At 42.2% G+C, this 17,788-nt stretch overlaps 1 protein-coding gene across 1 annotated transcript in view; it reads left to right on the forward strand.

Moving 5' to 3' along the window:
- The window catches only part of zranb3 (zinc finger, RAN-binding domain containing 3), a 73,252-nt gene that overhangs the window by 6,659 nt on the left and 48,805 nt on the right, over positions 1-17,788 (forward strand). The window contains exons 3-8 of the mRNA XM_085796879.1: positions 3,116-3,134; positions 3,426-3,604; positions 7,170-7,401; positions 11,211-11,296; positions 12,559-12,730; positions 16,212-16,346. Coding sequence (XP_085653005.1) covers positions 3,116-3,134; positions 3,426-3,604; positions 7,170-7,401; positions 11,211-11,296; positions 12,559-12,730; positions 16,212-16,346 — 823 coding nt within the window. The remainder of the gene's footprint in view (positions 1-3,115; positions 3,135-3,425; positions 3,605-7,169; positions 7,402-11,210; positions 11,297-12,558; positions 12,731-16,211; positions 16,347-17,788) is intronic.

Consider the following 17,788-nt stretch of genomic DNA (forward strand, 5'->3'; position numbering starts at 1 on the left):
TGTTGTTTTTTTTTTTAACAAAAGCAAAGTAAAGAGGCAACGCATGATGAATAAACTTTGAATTAAGTTGGAGGGAAATACTTTCAGCACATTCACTTCACTTATTATCATCTACAGTTATAGATCCAGGAGGTCAAGGATTATAATTAATACATTTATTTGTGTAGTTAATTAAACACAGCAGAAGAAAGTTCAAGGATCAGTGAAAGACCAGTGAAAGAGTGCAGTCACACAACATCCACAGACCGTAAAGCAACTCACCAATAGTACAGTACAAGATGCAGGTTTTACTGACTCAATTAATTGCTGTACAATCTTCCCTGAAATCCTGCACATTGATATTTTAAAACTTTAAATCATTACAAGACTATTTAACCTTTTAAAAGGAGGAATTACACAGAAAAAAATGCAATCATTAGCAACTTGAAGGGCACTCAGAGAGCACAGACCTCCTGCTAGGAATCACTGTTGTAATACAAGACGAATATTTCAATAAAGATAACACATGATAATACATTTATTTCCTGCATTAAAATGTAAATCTATGACTAAACGACATGTCATGGCAGTAGCACAAAAGGAAGGTGCACAAACTGATTCAATGATGTCAGTTTCACAGCAATATCCAGTTCACCTTTGCTTACTTGAGCAATAATTAGCTTTGTGTCACCGAGTAAGACTGAGGTGTAAAGTCTAGTTGCAACAAACAATGATGACAGATGTCAGATGATGGAAACTGTGTTGCCTCTCCATGACAACTGGCAACCATAGCGTCACAAGCACAACTTCTTATTTACTTTTTTTTTTTTCATTTCTTAATAAAGTTATTGCTTATTTATTCTGTTTGGATAGGAGAGAGAAGTTAATATAAAAGCGTAGCTCATGTAAATGTCACCCTGTGGTGAAACTTTATTAAATATTTACATTAACTGACGTGGCAGACACTTATCCAAAGCGACTTACAAGTGAGGGACATCACTAAATCATCAGTGCAGGAGGAGACCTTGGTGTAAGTTCTGCTATGTCTCTTCAATATACAGTAAAAAATTGAAATGAATCACAGTGGAGAAGAGATGAAGCCGGAAAAAAGATGTAATGAACACTGCACAGAAGACCAGAAAAAGCTGGGGTGTGTGTCAAAGTACATCAAGTACTAAACTTTTTTTTTTTTTTTTTTTGAGTGTGTGTTTTTATATTTTAAGCACCACTGAAGTTTGAGGGGAAAAAAAAAAAAAGAAACGTAAGCGAAACACTAGTTGTGGACTGCCCCACATAGCTTCTCCTTTCAAAGTCATACACACAGTTGTCCTCCTACCAGCAGAGAAATAACTTTAGCCTCAAACCTTTTCCGCTAAAAGCTCCTTTATTTGGATTTTACGTCCGTACATTCAGAGTAAATGGTAAAAAAAAACCGCACTCTGAACCGTGACCGTGTGCGAGGAGGACCCAGTGGGTCTGAGCCCGTCGCCCTTTAACTCAGCCTTTTTGTGCCACGTCGTCCAACCTCTGAGCGGTTTCTCCTGCTGACCACGCTGCACCCAAGGTCCAGTCCTCAGAAGAGGACTTGGAAGATTGGGGTTAGACGCCGATGGGTGGATGTGGTGGATGTGGTGAATGTGGGGGTGGGGAGGGGGTGCACAACACATCACTGCACAGAGGTCAAAGCCATCAAATCGTCGTAGCCGGCTTGGGAGGTAGGAGAGCCCATTTCCTGACACTTTGGGGCTTGTGGGTTTCAGAGATAACATTAGAGAGAGAGATGCGGTGACGGGGACCGTGCCGTCGTCAGGCAACAGCACTGCAGCATCCTCGCAGTCTCAAACCGTCAAGACGACACTCAGGTTATTTAAAGGAGGATGATTAATGTGTTGAGAAATGGCAAGCACCTGCCCCAGCCGCACTCCCTCCCTGGTTTGTGAGTGTGTGGGTGTGTGTGTGGGTGGATGTATGCGCAAGCACACACACACACACACATTCATACATATATATATATATATGTGCCTGCATTTGTGCGTGGACTTCCTTTTGTGCATGTGCCTGTGTGTATTTTCTGCATGTTTCTTCCTTAGTGTCTATTTTTCACACACTTAATGCCTCTGTGTGTGTGTGTATTAGTGTGTGTGTGTGTGTGTGTGTGTGTGCATGCATTGCGCTGACTGGGCCGGTGTGCTGGCAATTAGAAAAACCACCAGTGGCAAGGTGCACATTAATCATGTTCCTCAGCTGAAAGAGAGAAATGGGGCGGAGATGGGGGGTTGGGGGGGTGGAAGAGGAGGAGAAAGAATAATGAGATAGTGTGTCTGAGGTATTCAGCGCCGCTCCGTTGCACTGTTTTGCTCTGACATGATGTTGGAAGCGTTTATGAATAAGCAAGGTCACGACAATAGGCTGAAACCCACTGGGCAGAGAGAAGCAGGGGTTGATCTATCTGTACAGATTCAGCTGAGGGGCCGTGTCGCACTCTCATTGTTCATTATAATGCGCACTGTAAAGAGAAAGTAGTTACACGGTTTCAAAAAGACCACGGCTACAGTGACTTGTTTAAGGTTCAGCTGCAGGTGAATATTACTCACAATGTTTTATACAATTCAATTTTTTTAAATGACATTTTCCTGTGTCATTATAAAAGCAGTATTATTTTATATTAAAACCAGCCATGTTTCTCTTATTAGGAACTGGATGAACCCGCAGACAGTCAGCGCTCTCCAGAGTCTCGCAGCTACAGTACACATGAGAAACACAAACATCCAATAGGAACAACAGCATAAATATTGAATACCAGCAACAGCTCTCGAACCCAAACAAAGTAGCGCTGCATCCTCCTCCTAAATCACAAGTGACAGACTTGAAATGTGTCCAAGACGAAGCTGACTCTGAGGTGGCAAGTGCCTCCCCGCTGCGACTCTGCGGGAGCCTTTGAGAAGTCAGGTTGTGACAGGAGGATTTCTGCCGTGCCTCCACAGTTACTGCCCTTGAGCAAGGCCCTCGCTGTTGAAGCTATAGACTCTGTAGCAGCTAGGTTTTTATCATCGCCTGCTGGTCAGCTCTACAAAGCAATTTCCTTCGTCTGAAACCCCCAATCTGATAAAGTTTTCTGTTTCCTTTTGTTTTACAGATGTATGATTGCTGATGAGGTAAGCACACACAACGCTGGCTCAGGAAATCTATTTTCCCCCAAAAAAACAAAAACCAAACCTGAGACTTCGCTGCATGCCTTCCAAATTAATTTGTCAGCCCTGTGCAGCACTCCCACGTGCCTAATCTGTTTTGACACAAGAATCATTCTGAGACCTTATTACTCTTGGGCCTCACATCAGCTCGGCCGTCATATGCAATTTATTGCAGAGTCTGTGTGCGATTGACTTGTTTTTCTCCCCCCACCCTCTCTCCAACCCCTTCGCCGGGTGTCGATTTGGTCGGTCCAGATGGGTCTTGGGAAGACAGTGCAGGCCATCGCCACGGCGTACGCCTTCAGGCAGGAGTGGCCCCTCCTGGTGGTGGTGCCCTCGTCCCTGAAATATCCCTGGATCGAGGAGCTGGAGAGGTGGATCCCCGAGCTGCAGCCCGGAGACATCAATCTGGTGGAGAACAAGAGCAGCACCATGTAAGGTCGTGGCACCACGCCACCCTCCACCAGGCTACTACACATCTCATCACATGAAGTCATCAGCCTCATTGTTTTCTGTTTGATCACATCTCTAACACTGGTTCTGATCCTCTTAAAGTTGCATCAGATTTGTATTTTTAAGCCACTTGAAGGCAGCGAAAACAACCCATAAACCCACTATTTGCACATTTACTTCTATATTCACACAATCATTAAATTCAAAGCAACTTTGGCATTGTGTCTCTGGCCACTAAGCCCACTGTTCACTTGCCTTTAATCTCTGTTTTGGTCTCCACTACCTCCTGAGGGACATATTAGGCTCTTTAGCTGCTAAATGCTGATTGCTCTCTCTGTCTGTGTGATGTTCTGCTGTGTAGCAGGTAATGTTCGGTTGGTTTTAGATAACAGCTGCCTGCTGCTGTGGGAAAGGACACGGTGAGTGAAGCCAAACATTAAATCAGCTGCCCTTAAAAACCTAAACAGTGAGCTTTATGAAGTGTTGCAGCATCATTTATCTTATTGTTTTCTACTATATGTTTCCCGTCTAGCAGCAAACACAGGAAAGATAAAGACGGTGACTCGCTGGTGAACATTAAGCACCTAGAGAGCTACGTATTTCCTCCACTCGCCTGATGCTTAACATTTTTCCATTTAGCTCACTTCGCCATGTATTTTTTAAATATAATGTGATTCTTCTACCACTTTATTCGCATAGGGAATGAAATCACAAGAATCCTCTTCTCACTTTATAGTTCACAGTTTTATTATGAAGACTTTTAGGCTCTATAATAAAGTGCATGTTTATCATCAAAATGGCTTTTTAGAATATATTTCAATTATAGGCTTCAAACAGACAATGAAGTTAATTTTATTCTCCATATCAGTTGTGGATGACACTGACTGGCCAATATCTGTTTTTAATGAAAGACTAATATTGGCAAACTGATAAAGTCTCAGTATGAGACAATGGTAGCTTGACAGTTTATTAAAGCTGTGGTTTCGGAGCCAGAGAGTTGAAATTTAAAGGGTATATGCAGAATATCATACAGTTTAGTATCATTTTAATGGTTTTAATGGGTTTTTGGCACATGTTCAATTATATAACCAATGATAAGTGACACATCTTATTTTTAGGGGGGAAAAAAGCAACTAACAATGAAATAAATTATCTATTGATTATTTTTGATTAATAATTAATTGAATATTGAGAAATATAACCTTTACATTGTTCTAAAACCTAAAGCAACATAAGCTGTCCACAACTGTATAACTGTATTCAGTTTGCGATCACACATGACTATAAAATCCAGTGAATATAAATACGTGCAAAATTAGAACCTGTGAATTTTGGTCATATTTGCTCGGAAAAAGCCTGAATGATTCATCATTATCGGTATTGAATTGACTCTCCATGTTATTAAGCAGAATGAGGCATGTTTTGCACATTCAGACCTGTAGTCAAGGTCTCTTTAGAGTTAATAAATGTGTTTGGGATATCTATGCAAAGGATAATCCACAGGATTATGGAGGCGAAAAGCTACAGCCATTATTTGAATTTCAAGAGGAAGTCGTTCCTATAATGAATCGTGCGGCAGCATCTCCACACAGATGGAATAAAAAAAACACAAACACACTTGGTCACACAGCGTAAAAAATGCGACACAGAAAAAAGTTGCAGCATGTGGCAAATTAATCTTTAACGTTTGACGACGCTGACAGACAAATCCTGTCAAGGTGACGTCTGCAATATTGGAACAAGAGCTAAATTTTTTCCAACGCAGGAGGTGTAAGGAAAATGTTATTGTCGTTGGGGGGGAGGGGAGGAGACGTGTTTCATTTGCACAGCTGTTTGTATCGATTCCAGTGTTTCTCTGCGTTGTGGACTAATGTGGAGCATCAGCCTCGGAAGCAGCTACTTCTCAACTTTCCCCCAGTTCTCAGAGTTTTTATTTTTTATTTTTGAATGAAACAAACTTTCTATATTTGTGGTTGTGATGGGGAGGAGGCGGGGGGGAGGCTCCCCACCTCACATCACAGATGAGGCGCAAAGAGGTTGTGAAAGCCCTCTAGGGGAAATGTGTCCTTGAACTGGATGTGTTAATGACTGAATGAGGAGGCAAGAAAAAATTATGCAGCGCCTCTTCTCAGTATTTTGACTCACTTGTTTTTTGTTGAACATGAATGGCACCTCAGCTTGGAAATGTTGTGTGTGTGTGTGGGGCGAAGGCAAAGAATTAGAGCCTGACAGATGCTGGAAATGTTTTTGATTTCTCAGAGATCCTTATTGAGTTTCATGCAGCTGAATGTCGCTTCTGTGTTTGTTTGTTTGTCTGTGACGGCGCCTGTGTGTTTGTGTTTGGGCTGCGTATAGCTTGGAAAATATAGAAATTGCAATGCAGCCCAGGAATGGATTTTTTTTTTTTTTTAAGCGTTCAAGGAGAGGAGGATTTATGAAAGAGCTGCGCCGGTGCAAGTTTGTGTTCGGCTCTGTGTCCACAATGGTGTGTCTCCCTTTGTGTGTCCACACAACCTCTATTTAAACGGTTTACTTTAGCTTGATGGCTCGGTTGCTTAGTCAACACTCGAGCACATGTTGAGTTTGTATTTAAGTATTGACACACACTTGTCAACGTTAAAGAGCTAATTTTATTTATTTTTTTACATGGAGTTGTTTGAAGTAGTCGTGCATATTTATATACAATAGAAATCAGATCCTGAGCAGGCGGCTCACAGGTAGGAGCCGCTAGCAGAGCCATGTGTTGCAGTGCACGGGGAAAAAGCTGTCTCAGACCCTTTTTACAAACACCCAACAAAACAATATTATATCCATTTAAGTGTATATTGTCTACTTGTAGGTGCCTATCATCATCCCCAGTAGAACACAGTGTATTACACCGCAGCTGAGGGAATTGGAAAGCGATATGTGTTTTGCAGCATCCCTTTAAGGTGACCACAGGAAGTCTGGCTGTGTTTTTCTTATCACCAACAAATCCAATATAGATTTGATCCAACATGCACTAATAACCATTATGTAACAATTGCCTGATATATCGTGAAACCTACAGTATGAGCTCCATTACATACCAGTAAATGAACACTCATAATGTTGACTCCATCCAATGTGTACTGTGTGTACTCTGTTTCTGTTTTCTATACTATATACTTAGTTTCCATTCATTCAAGTATAGTTCCCCAACCTCTTCTTGAAATTTTACCACTTTTTTCTAGAAATATTACATTTTTTTCCCAGAAATTTCTCTAAATGTTTCCAAAGATTCATGCCATTGGCCCTAATTTGAACATACATTGACTAAAAAAGTAACATTATTCAGTCTCAGAACAAATGTTTGTGTATTTCTGGTGTTTGTTTCAAAATGTTGTCCAATGGGGGGTCTGTGGTCTAATTTGTGTCACTGCTGTATCTTAATTTAAAATCCACTGGTTTTAGGTCCTGGAAATTTATTATCTGACATGTTATTAAACAAATAATTAATTGTTCAATGAAGAAAACAATCTGCAGAATATTTGATTAGGATATGTGTGTGTTTTTTCTTTCCTCCAGGGGCATCAGCAGCAGTAAGGTGACAGTGTTGGGTTATGGGCTGCTCGCCACAGACTCGCGCCCCCTGGTGGAGGCTCTGACCAGGCAGCGGTTCTCGGTGGTGGTGGTGGACGAGTCGCACTACCTCAAGTCCAGGAACGCGGCACGCACAAAGATCCTGGTTCCTCTCATCCAGAGCGCCAAGCGGGTCATCCTGCTCACCGGCACCCCGGCCCTGGGTCGACCTGAGGAGGTAAAAACACAACAACAACTTTATAACGTCTTCAACTGTGGAACAAGCTTCCATCGAAAAGGGATTGTGGGCCCAAACTCATGAAGATCTGCTCAGCTCAGCTCAGATTTTCCTTCTCACAAAGGTGTTTGACTCCACAGTGCAGGTGGATCGCCATAGTAACTTGCTCCAGAGCAGGTAATACTCAGATCCAACATTCAAAAAGCCAATTAACTCTCTCCGGCATCACTTATCCTCGAGGATCCCGTGGACTTATTTCAATAACCTTTGTTGCAAAAACTTCATTTACAAAGCCCGATATGAACAGACAGTGCAGCGCAATAAATGAGACAAGTAATAAAAAGAAGCACACAGGGGGGGCAAACTATTGAATTTAGAGACAATAAGAAGGGCTGTTCACAGGACAATGGTGTTTGGAGAGCAGCGGAGCCGTTCCCCTCTCCATAATGATTTATTATATCATTTTTATATATGTTATATTGAGGCTGTAGATCGCAGGCGTATTCCATCACTGCAGCTGCAGCGGATGAAGTGAACTTTGTGAATAGAAAATCTTTTCCCAGTCCCACTGTGAAGACACAATATGGCATCAATAACAAGCACTGCACGTCCACTGCATCACATAATAACAATGGGGCACTGATGGAGCTTTGTGCTTCAATTATCGTGAATATTTGACAAATAACTAAGAATTATGAGTTAGTGTGTTTAGTGTATGTATAGGTTACACTGTTGGACATACGGTACATACAATAGAGAACATACTGTTTATGAATAGCTCTGCTCTCCAGTATACAAGGCCTCATAATTATTCATAACCTACAATGCTGAATATTTTTTTGACTGTCAGTGTTGCATACTGAATAGCATGAAACTTTTCTTAACAGCCTCACAGAGTGCTTAACAGATAGAGAAAATATATTAACTGAAAATAGCTAAAAAAAAAAGAAAAAAAAAAAGACAATTTGTTGATTCACCTCTTTGGTATTTTTCTATGACAAAATATTCAGGATTGGATAGACAAAGTTCAGAAAAAATAACTTATTTGGGGATTTAAAAAAAAACAAACATCTAACAGTCAAGAGATCATCAGACTGTGTGGGTGTGATAAATGTTGCCACTGTGCTGATGAAGAAATACACTTTTCAATAATAGCATTACTTCCTGTCTCCTCTACCAGGTCAATGGCAGCTCACGCTCAGAAAGTTTGTTTTGACACCGTAGTTTGTCACTCTATAACAAAGACAGCAGTACAAGCAGTGTCATTGGTAAAAGATGAAATAAACATCCAGTCTACCAAGTGGGTGAAGTCAAACATAACAACAAAACAATACAACTCCTAATAGAGCACTCATTTGTGCCTGATCTTTTAAATGATAATAACACTAATAATATTATTACATTTAACTGTTAGTTGGCTGCTGAGACATAAGAGATTGGTCTCAAACAGAGTTATTTTTCTCCTGATTCATCTGATAAATGGAATTTAGAGTCAGAACGATATGAAGATACGTAGCTGTGGAAAAATGAGATCTGTATTTATTCCAGTGACTGCGATCTAAAGTGCGTTATCTTCTATCTCAACTCGAATGGCGCGTGCTCGGGACTATTTTCAGTGGCGGATTGATACACATTTGAGTGAGTTAGTATTCCCAGCAGCAGGATGTATTTGGGATTGAGCCAAAATAAACTACAGTGTGTGTGTGTGTGTGTGTGTGTGTGTGTGTGTGTGTGTGTGTGTGTTAGGATCAATTTGATCTTTTCATGGGATTTGTTGACAATGGTGGAAAATTCAGAAGAACTTGTTCTTATGAAAAAAAGAAATAATTAAAAATCTGATTAGAATCATAAATAGGCCTGAAAACTGATGTTTTTTAAAAGTGACTTAACAGCTCACAGCTCACACACATACGATCAGGACCTTGGCAATGTAATTAAGTGTAAGCTCTTGAATAATAATAATTATTATTATTCATAAAATATTGAAAACAATTCCTAAACTGCCCAGCATCTCCTGTTATCAAATCAAATCAAATCAACTTTATTTATATGGCACTTTTCATACGTTTGAGTCGCGCAAAAAACCATGAACACCATGTTCAGATGGTTATGTAAAGAAGATGGTGGTGAGCTGATAACCAGAGGTGACATCATAGTTTTGTGTTGACTGTGTTTAAGTATCACAGATGTCACTGTCGTCTTCGCTGCCACGGCGTTGTGAGCAAAACTTAATTATTGCCTAGACCTGATCTTGATAATTAACTGATGAGATTCAGGCAGCTAATTAATTCCGAAATGAAGTGAAGTTAGTAGTTGTAAGAAATCTCAGGAAGCTGTGAGTGTGTGTGTGTGTGTGTTACATAGCCTATAGCGCAGCATATGTGCATGTGTGATACATGCCATCCTGTCTGTGCCGGTGTCTGCCTGCAGTGGTGAGGTGAGCTCTCAGATATCTCTCTCTCCCTCTGCCTCTGCCACTAGACTCTGAAACTGAATATAACATTTTATCATCCGCAGCATAAACCTGATAAGCCCTGTCCCTGCCTCTGTGCAAGTCTCCTCACTGCCATCATTACTCACTGTGGCACTGACATCGAGTTAGCACACAGCTCAGGGCATGCTGCACTGTTCATGATGTGCCCTCATTCCACCCACCTATTATATCAACAGTGTGAGGGGGGAAAATGCAAAGCTCCTGTTGAACAAGCGCTGAATTTAGAATAGCACTCTCACAGTGGCTGCTTGTTCAGATCGCCTTGCTGATGATTACCTGTCATTACTTCAGAAATTGCTGCAAATACTGAAAATTGACAGGGAGGTGGTGTGTGTACACACAGAGACACACACACACACAGAGTCTTGCAGCCTCTGATGATGCACATGCAATCTTAAAGATACCGTATGTCCACCGATGACAGGAAACAGCAGCTTGAAATTTATCAGCGTTTCAAAAAAAAAAAGAAATCAAGATCTGGTGATGACTCATTATTTTCATGTCCAGCAGCAGTAGGTTGATATTCTCAGAGCGTATTTCATTTCATTTTGCGAATCAGTTTCGCCCATATCTGTGGCTGCGCCGCAGTTTGACCTGGTTAATTGGCGCTGACACAAATTACCGCGCGGGGTTGTACTACACAGGACCGGTAAACTAGGCGAAGGACGGCGGGACCTTGAATAAATTGCACACAGGATCCGCCTGGTGACAGCAGACTAATCGTGAGCACAGGTAAGGTCTGTGTTTCGAGCCAAAAAAAGGTTTGAGTTATGGTGTGCTTTTCAGCTCTCAGAAAGCGAAAAGTTGAGAAGTTGTGGGAACTAAAACAGTCTTCATGATGCATGACTACATCTGCCAGCCGAGACTTTCTATATTTATATGATATAATAGAGAAATAAGTCAAGGCAGTGAGCAATGGTTGAACTTATCCCATAGTTTAACCAACACCTGAATTAACTTAGTCATGTTTATTAAGTCAGAGCCATTCAGAGGGCAAAGGTCATGATGTCAGACGCCTAACCAGCCTCTTCATGTAGAGTTTCCACTTCTGCCACACTGAGGTGTTGGAGCGACTTGTTCTGTCGACTGTTCAAGTTGTTGGGAAACTGTGTTTAAAAGGAGAAGTCACAGGATCGGACTTCTCCTGAGATACTGTCATACACATCCTTCTGTGGCTTGTACAGAGTCTCTGTGTCTCTCTGCCTTAGTGACACACACACACACACATAAATACACACACAAACACACCCTGCACTGTTTGGTTTAGTACAGAACTGCGGTTAAGACCTTCTTCCCTGTCTGTGTATTTGCGCAGCTGTTCATGCAGATTGACGCCCTCTATCCAAAGAGATTCGGAACCTGGACCGACTACGCCAAGAAATTCTGCAATGCCCATTACAGGTAACATCTGATTTAACAGCTAGATATTTAAGCTGCAATAATGCAATTCATATTTTATTCTCTATTTCACATCTTGGCATGCTAATTCACTTTACATCAGCTGTGAAAAGGTGCTAATTTTGTAGCTAGAGCCAGATGACCATTGGCTTTGCCTTGCATCTAGTTTTGAATTGAAAGTCGATGGGAATATTTAGGATAATCTAAGTACACAACTCAAGAAATGTATTCTCTAGGTTTTTTTTTAGACATTTGAAGTTACATATTGTGCTTTTGCTTTGGTCTGTTTTCATTCATATGCTCCTAATTCCTGCTCAGTTGAAGTTTCAATAAATCTCACCTGCCTCAGTGTGGAGTGGAGCGGTGCTGCCGTGTCGAGGGTTTGTTGTCAGAGCCAGACCACGACCGAAGCCAAGCGTTAAATGCCAACTGGCTGCCAGTTGCCAGTGACGATCAGTTACATGTGTGAACAAACACATCAAATGCATTGTTTTGGACGTCCATCAAAGTCAGTTTGGGGATAGGCCCGGCGCCATTAATGATAACACTTTGTATATAATAGCACTCGGTGTGGCTGGGGAATGCCTACCTGAGCCACACACACACACACACACTGAGAGAGAGGCATCATCTGAATAAATCGTCCCTATTGCATCCCCTTCATAACATAACAGTGACAACCAGGGGACAGTGTGCAGCGGCGTTACAGCTGGACGGTTGTTGGTTTGAATCCCAACACCAGGCACAAACGTGATTTTGAGAAGGAGCTAGTTTGTCTTCCTTCAGCAAATACAAGTTTCAGCACTGAAGTGTGAAACAGCGAATGTTTGGCAGCGCCTTGTTAACTTTGTCCACACTTCCAGCCAATATGGCAGATAACCAGCCTTTGTATGTAGGGCCAGTTCTATTCTAAAAATCCATTTGGCTGATAAATTGTGAAAGTTGCCGGCGAGTTTTTTGGGATGAACCTGCTGCTGTGGCCATTAAACAAAATAGTTTCCTGCTCTGCAAATCGCCCTTAAGCAAAGAAGCGGATCCCCTGACTGCTCCGGCAGAGCTGCTCAGCAGTAAACGATGGGAGGCTGTTGTGGTGCTGGGCAGCTCCCTGGTGGGAATGTTTAAATGTGTTTAACTATTCCCTCAAGGCAGCGCTGTAAATAAGTATGTTTTCTTCTGCAGTTTAAATGCGTGTAAAAAAGAAAAAAGAAAAAACAAAACACATGCATCAGCAGGCACAGCTTCACTTCTCATTCACTCTCTCACAGGTACTTTGGGCCTCGCAGGCAGTGGGACTGTCGCGGGGCGTCCAACCTGGACGAGCTGCACCAGCGGCTGAGCCAGATCATGATCCGCCGTCTCAAGGCTGAAGTGCTGACTCAGCTGCCTCCCAAAATCCGCCAGCGCATCCCCTTCGACCTGCCCAAGGAGGCTGCAAAGGTGACGCTCAGGGAAACTTATCATTACGTATTCATACAGTATGTTTCCACAGTTTCTTACATGGACAGAAGTATTAATTAGACTTGCGCTGTTTACCAAAAATAAGAATTCTCCGGTTTCTGGGTTTGTAGATTTTTGAAACACACAGAGATTAACTGAGCTGCAAACTGTCTCCACCACCATTTGGTATTCTGCTTTCATTGTCTCTAAATTTGGATCAGTCAATAATAGTTTTAAATCATCATTTTTCTCTCAGGTGTGATGATGATGGTTCATAAGTGGTCCAGGACTTGTATGAGGCTTTGTGTCCTGCCTCTTAATCAACAGATAATCAATAGGAGGCTCATTTATGCCACGCAAAAATAGCTTCACAGATATAAAGATTCAATTCAGTCACACTATCTTGGGTTTTTTTTGACTGGTTATTCAGTGAAAACAAGACATTTGAAGATGAAAAATGTTGAAAAATGAGCAACAGATGAATCAATAATGGAGATAATCATTAGCTGTAGATTGAGACATCATAGCAGCATCATTTGTTTGGGTTAAACTGACTGCTAAAATGTTTGCAATGCTTCTTAAATACAACACTGCTGTAAAAAGGAGCTTATTAAGAAAGGATAATTCAATGATTCATCCATTCATTAAGCCCATAAATATCTGTGTGGTGTTTTTAATGCTGATGACTGTGCAGTCGGTAAAGCTGCTACCTGTGTTTTTCCAAAGTAGCCTGTCTTAACGAGGACGCCCCCACTCCCCTTTTTTTTGTTTTACCATCAGTTATTCCGCTAATATCCGTCAATCACTGCAGACGAGTCGCTGCTTTCTGTTCTGGCAGGATGCAACCTCTCAGCTGTGCGGAAACACACTCATGTGGAGGCGGCATGGATACAGACAGATTAGCACGTTTCTCTATCATTAGCATCACTGGAGGCTAGCGGCTGCAAAGCAAGAGCAACTTGTTAACTAGAATCAGCTGTTATGTCCGGCTGCCTCTGTATTTTCTTGAGTACGTGCACTGCTGTGTGTGTGGGTGTTTACAACTGTTTCAGTCGCCCTAAAGTTATGGTTGCAGTTGGTTCTCTCCTCCCACGCTGTAATGGATGCGTGGGAACCTCCACGTGAATGCTAATGCGGCTCTGACCTGGCCTTTATCGCCGCCTCTCCTCCACTCTCCGCATCGGGTCACCGGTGTCAAGGCTGGGATGGGTTAGCTTCCCATCACACACTGAGAACCCTTTGTTATATTTTGTATCATATCAGCAGGAATGCAGAAACACTGGAGGAGCTCTTTCAGCACTAATTATGCACCGAGCCGCCATCCCAGGAATAACACAACAATAAGGAAGCTACTTGGAGAAAGTGATGATGCAGGGGTTTTTTTGTTTTGTTTTTTTGTTTTTTTCGTTTTACCTCAGCCTCCCTAAATGTTAAAGTGACACTTTAATTGGGGGCTAAATATGGTCAGTGTTTCGACATAGTAGTGCCAATTAAGCCACAGAGCGAACATTTTGAACTGGTGGAAAAGTTCATGTCATGTCTTATAGTTGCTCTGTTATCTCAAGTTGGCTGAAACAGCAGCTTCCATGCGTGAGATCCTCAGAGGATTGAGCTTGGAGATCATTTGTCTTTGGTGAAAACAAAAAGGGAAAAAAAAAAAAAGACGCAATTCAGCTTCACAGTTCATTGCTTTTTTTTCCCTACATTTCCACTGAGAAAAACGCACAGAATTTTTTACTCTCACAGCTAAATAGCCTGTTTTTTTTGTAGAGAGAGATGAGAGGAGGGAAGGTGTGAAGTGGCCGGTTCAGCCAAATCTCTCAAATGCAGGAAAATATGAACAAAATGAAACAAACAAACACACAAAAAAAAGACCGTGTGGACTTTATTTTCCTCTAAACAAACTGTGTTGATATATGCTGTGTACCAGGACCATTCACCAGTTCATTCCTCCTATCTCATTTTACTCTCTAATGATGGCTTTTATCTTCCACAGCCAGACACTTTTTATGCCCCTCCTGCCCTTTACATTTTCAGGCTTGGCCTTTTGTCAGCGTTAGTCCAGTGAATATCCTCGAGGGTGGAGTGTTTAGCCATTCAGGATTTTTTTTTTTCTAGCCGATTATAAAGTAATGCTCCAATGTATAATTTTTAATTGGAGGAAGAAGAAAAAAAAAACAACCAAAACAGAGACGGACAAAGCTGTGTTTCTGCAGGTGCTGCTTCGTGGAACATCTGAGGAAAAACCTTAAAGGAAAAATGCAGCTTTGTGCTCCTCCAACGTGATACTGTTTATTCATTCAGCCGTCCTTGACTTTGACGAGGTTTGAATCCACTGAAATGCTAATTATTGCACTAAATGGTGCAACGCTTTCATGTTCCACCACAATCTTCTCATTGTACCTGTGTCGAACGAGACGCAGTGGTGAAACCTGCTCTCTGAGGAAGCCTCCATTGTATACGTGTGTGTGTGTGTGTGTGTGTGTGTGTGTGTGCATTAATAAGCCTTCACTCTCTCTTTCTCACCCTCTTCCCCATCCCCCCCCTCGACATCTCATCACATCACACCCACCCGTGATCCTTGCGGCTGTATGTGCCTAATCACGCGCAAGTCACCTCTGCCTTCAGCTCGCCATATGGTTCACAGTTCCTCGCTCAAAGGAAAGTGCTCATTCCAATCGAGATCTCACACATTAATGCTGAATTCAGGCAGATTCAATTGAGAGTTGTTAACAATCGGTGGAGAAAGAGCCTCTAATGACGGAGCGGTTTAAAGTTAGGCAATTTTCAAGAAAGTCAAGGAGGTTCACTGCTCTTCTGAAACTCTTGAAATTACACGCACGCTGTAGGGAAATCGAATCAAACTTGCTGCACGCTGCTTTTCATACATAACGTGCTGCATTGTCTTCCAATAAAATGACAAGATGTGCCAACGCCTGCTGTTAATGGACTGTTTTTTATGACAAACAGTGCTAAACCACATGCGGACGACAAATGCACGGCCTCTCTCTGTATGTCTTGTTTATTAACAGAGGGGGAGCATATGCTGCTCCTCTCCTGCAGCCTCTCCCACTGCGATCCTCTCCGCTCTCCACTCCTGCCTTTAAATACTCCTCGCCAATCACCTTGAGAGCACGCGAGCCGTTTTTGATTTATTGTACCGGCCCGGCTGCTTCTCCATCTTCGACCCCAGCTTGTCACAAGGCGGCTATAATTGGGAGACGCTCATGACCCACCTAACACAGCAGCCCAGTCAGAGGGGGTGGCATCCTTGGGAATTCTCCCTCTTTCTCTCTCACTCTCATTTTTTTTTAACTTCTTTTTTTTTCTTCTTTCTCTTCCAGGAAAAGTAGGACACCCAGCAACACTATTAATTGTTTTGCCCTTTATATCTCAAAAAAACAGCAGAAAGAGAGAGAGAGAGATGAAGAAATAAAGGACGCGGCCTCACTGTCTTTGCTCTCCCCTTGCTTGCTTGCAGGAGGCCTCGGCCAGCTTCGCCGAGTGGGAGAGACTGATGAGGGGCATGGGGTCGGGGGGCGCCGCCACGGACAACCCCTTCACTGAGGTCATGGGCCTGGTCACACAGATGTACAAACAAACAGCGATAGCCAAGGTAATGGGAGACCAGGTGGTGTGTGGAAGTGGGAGCGTACTGTATCTTTGTTTTAGCTCAGCTTATGTCATTACACTACACAGGAATCCTACTAGTAAATGTAGCGTGTGTTCATACTGTATTTCAAATGTGTATCAATCCGCAGCAGAAAATAGTGCCTAACTTCAAGATTTGCGCTGTTACAGTGAATTATTTAACCTTTAACAAATAACATACAGCTGTGGCCTATTTTTCAAAGACCTTTAGCAGGAAGTTTGAGGTTTGGGCTCCACAGACAGAGTAAGAAAGTCAGACAAGTTTTATGAGAAGTTGTTGGTTTTGGTCTTTTCATGGGCTTTGCTGACGATAAGAAAAGTGCAGAATAACATCAGCCCTCCCCTTTAAACATCGCAGTGGTTTAATGCCTCGATGCTGACAGTGATATTTCATCTCGGGGCATTCGTACATAATGCACTCAAGCCTTTATTGGCGGTGAGCTGCAGTCGACATCTAACATTAGCTGCTTTCACTGCTAGCCCCCGCTCCCAGTTTTACTATATAACAGGCAGTAAAAAAAACGGTGAACTTTTCAGCAGCTCAGAAAAGAGCAGCCTCGCTTTCACTTTGACCACCATGGATTGTAGATCATTATAGGCAGTGGGGTTTGTTCTCAAAGTGTTGATGGAGAGCGGCAGGCCAGGGGTGTGGAGCATATTAATCAGATACACAGAGGATCAATAAACACACGATCCAGGTTGAAGAAGATGAGAAGTACAAGACGGACAAATAGAAAAATCAAAATCCAGAGTATATGATGAAACTTGGTTTTAGGATTGCTGTCTGTCTAACAGGAGAGGCTTGTATCTTTTATGACTATAGAATTTAGCCAGCAGTGTGTGTGTCCTGTGTGTACTGTAGCAAGGTGAAAGGGGTGCATGGAGAGTGTTGAATCAGGAGACATAAAGGGATAGTTCAACATTTCTGCTAATTCTCCTATCACCATAATCCCTATAGTCATAGGAGTAGGTTCATTACCTTTAATTATCGGTGCATGTTGTTTTGAGATCAGCGGGGCAGAGACGTGATCTGCTCAACGAACACAGTGGAGGTGAACTGTACTGATCCCCTGTCCCTCATCAAACTCATCAAATACACAATCCCACAACTCCAAAACGCTCTTGTGGACAAGTTGTGACCTGCACATTCACCACGCTATGAAATAATAATGTAAAATTACGAGACAGAGTTGTTTTCAAGGCTGTAATGTTACGTAATTATACATGATTATTTCACAGCATGGTGAATGTGCAGGTCACAGTTTCTCCATTAGAGAGTTTTGGAGTTGTACCATTCACCTCCATTGTGTTTGTTGAGCAGCTCGCACCTCTGCCCCGCTGGTCTCAAAACAACATGCACCGATAATTAAAGGTAATGAACCTACTGCTGTGACTATAGGGATTATG

Source organism: Trachurus japonicus, chromosome 2 (assembly GCF_045865225.1).
Source record: "Trachurus japonicus isolate A0001 chromosome 2, Traja_1.0".
Lineage (NCBI taxonomy): Eukaryota > Metazoa > Chordata > Actinopteri > Carangiformes > Carangidae > Trachurus > Trachurus japonicus.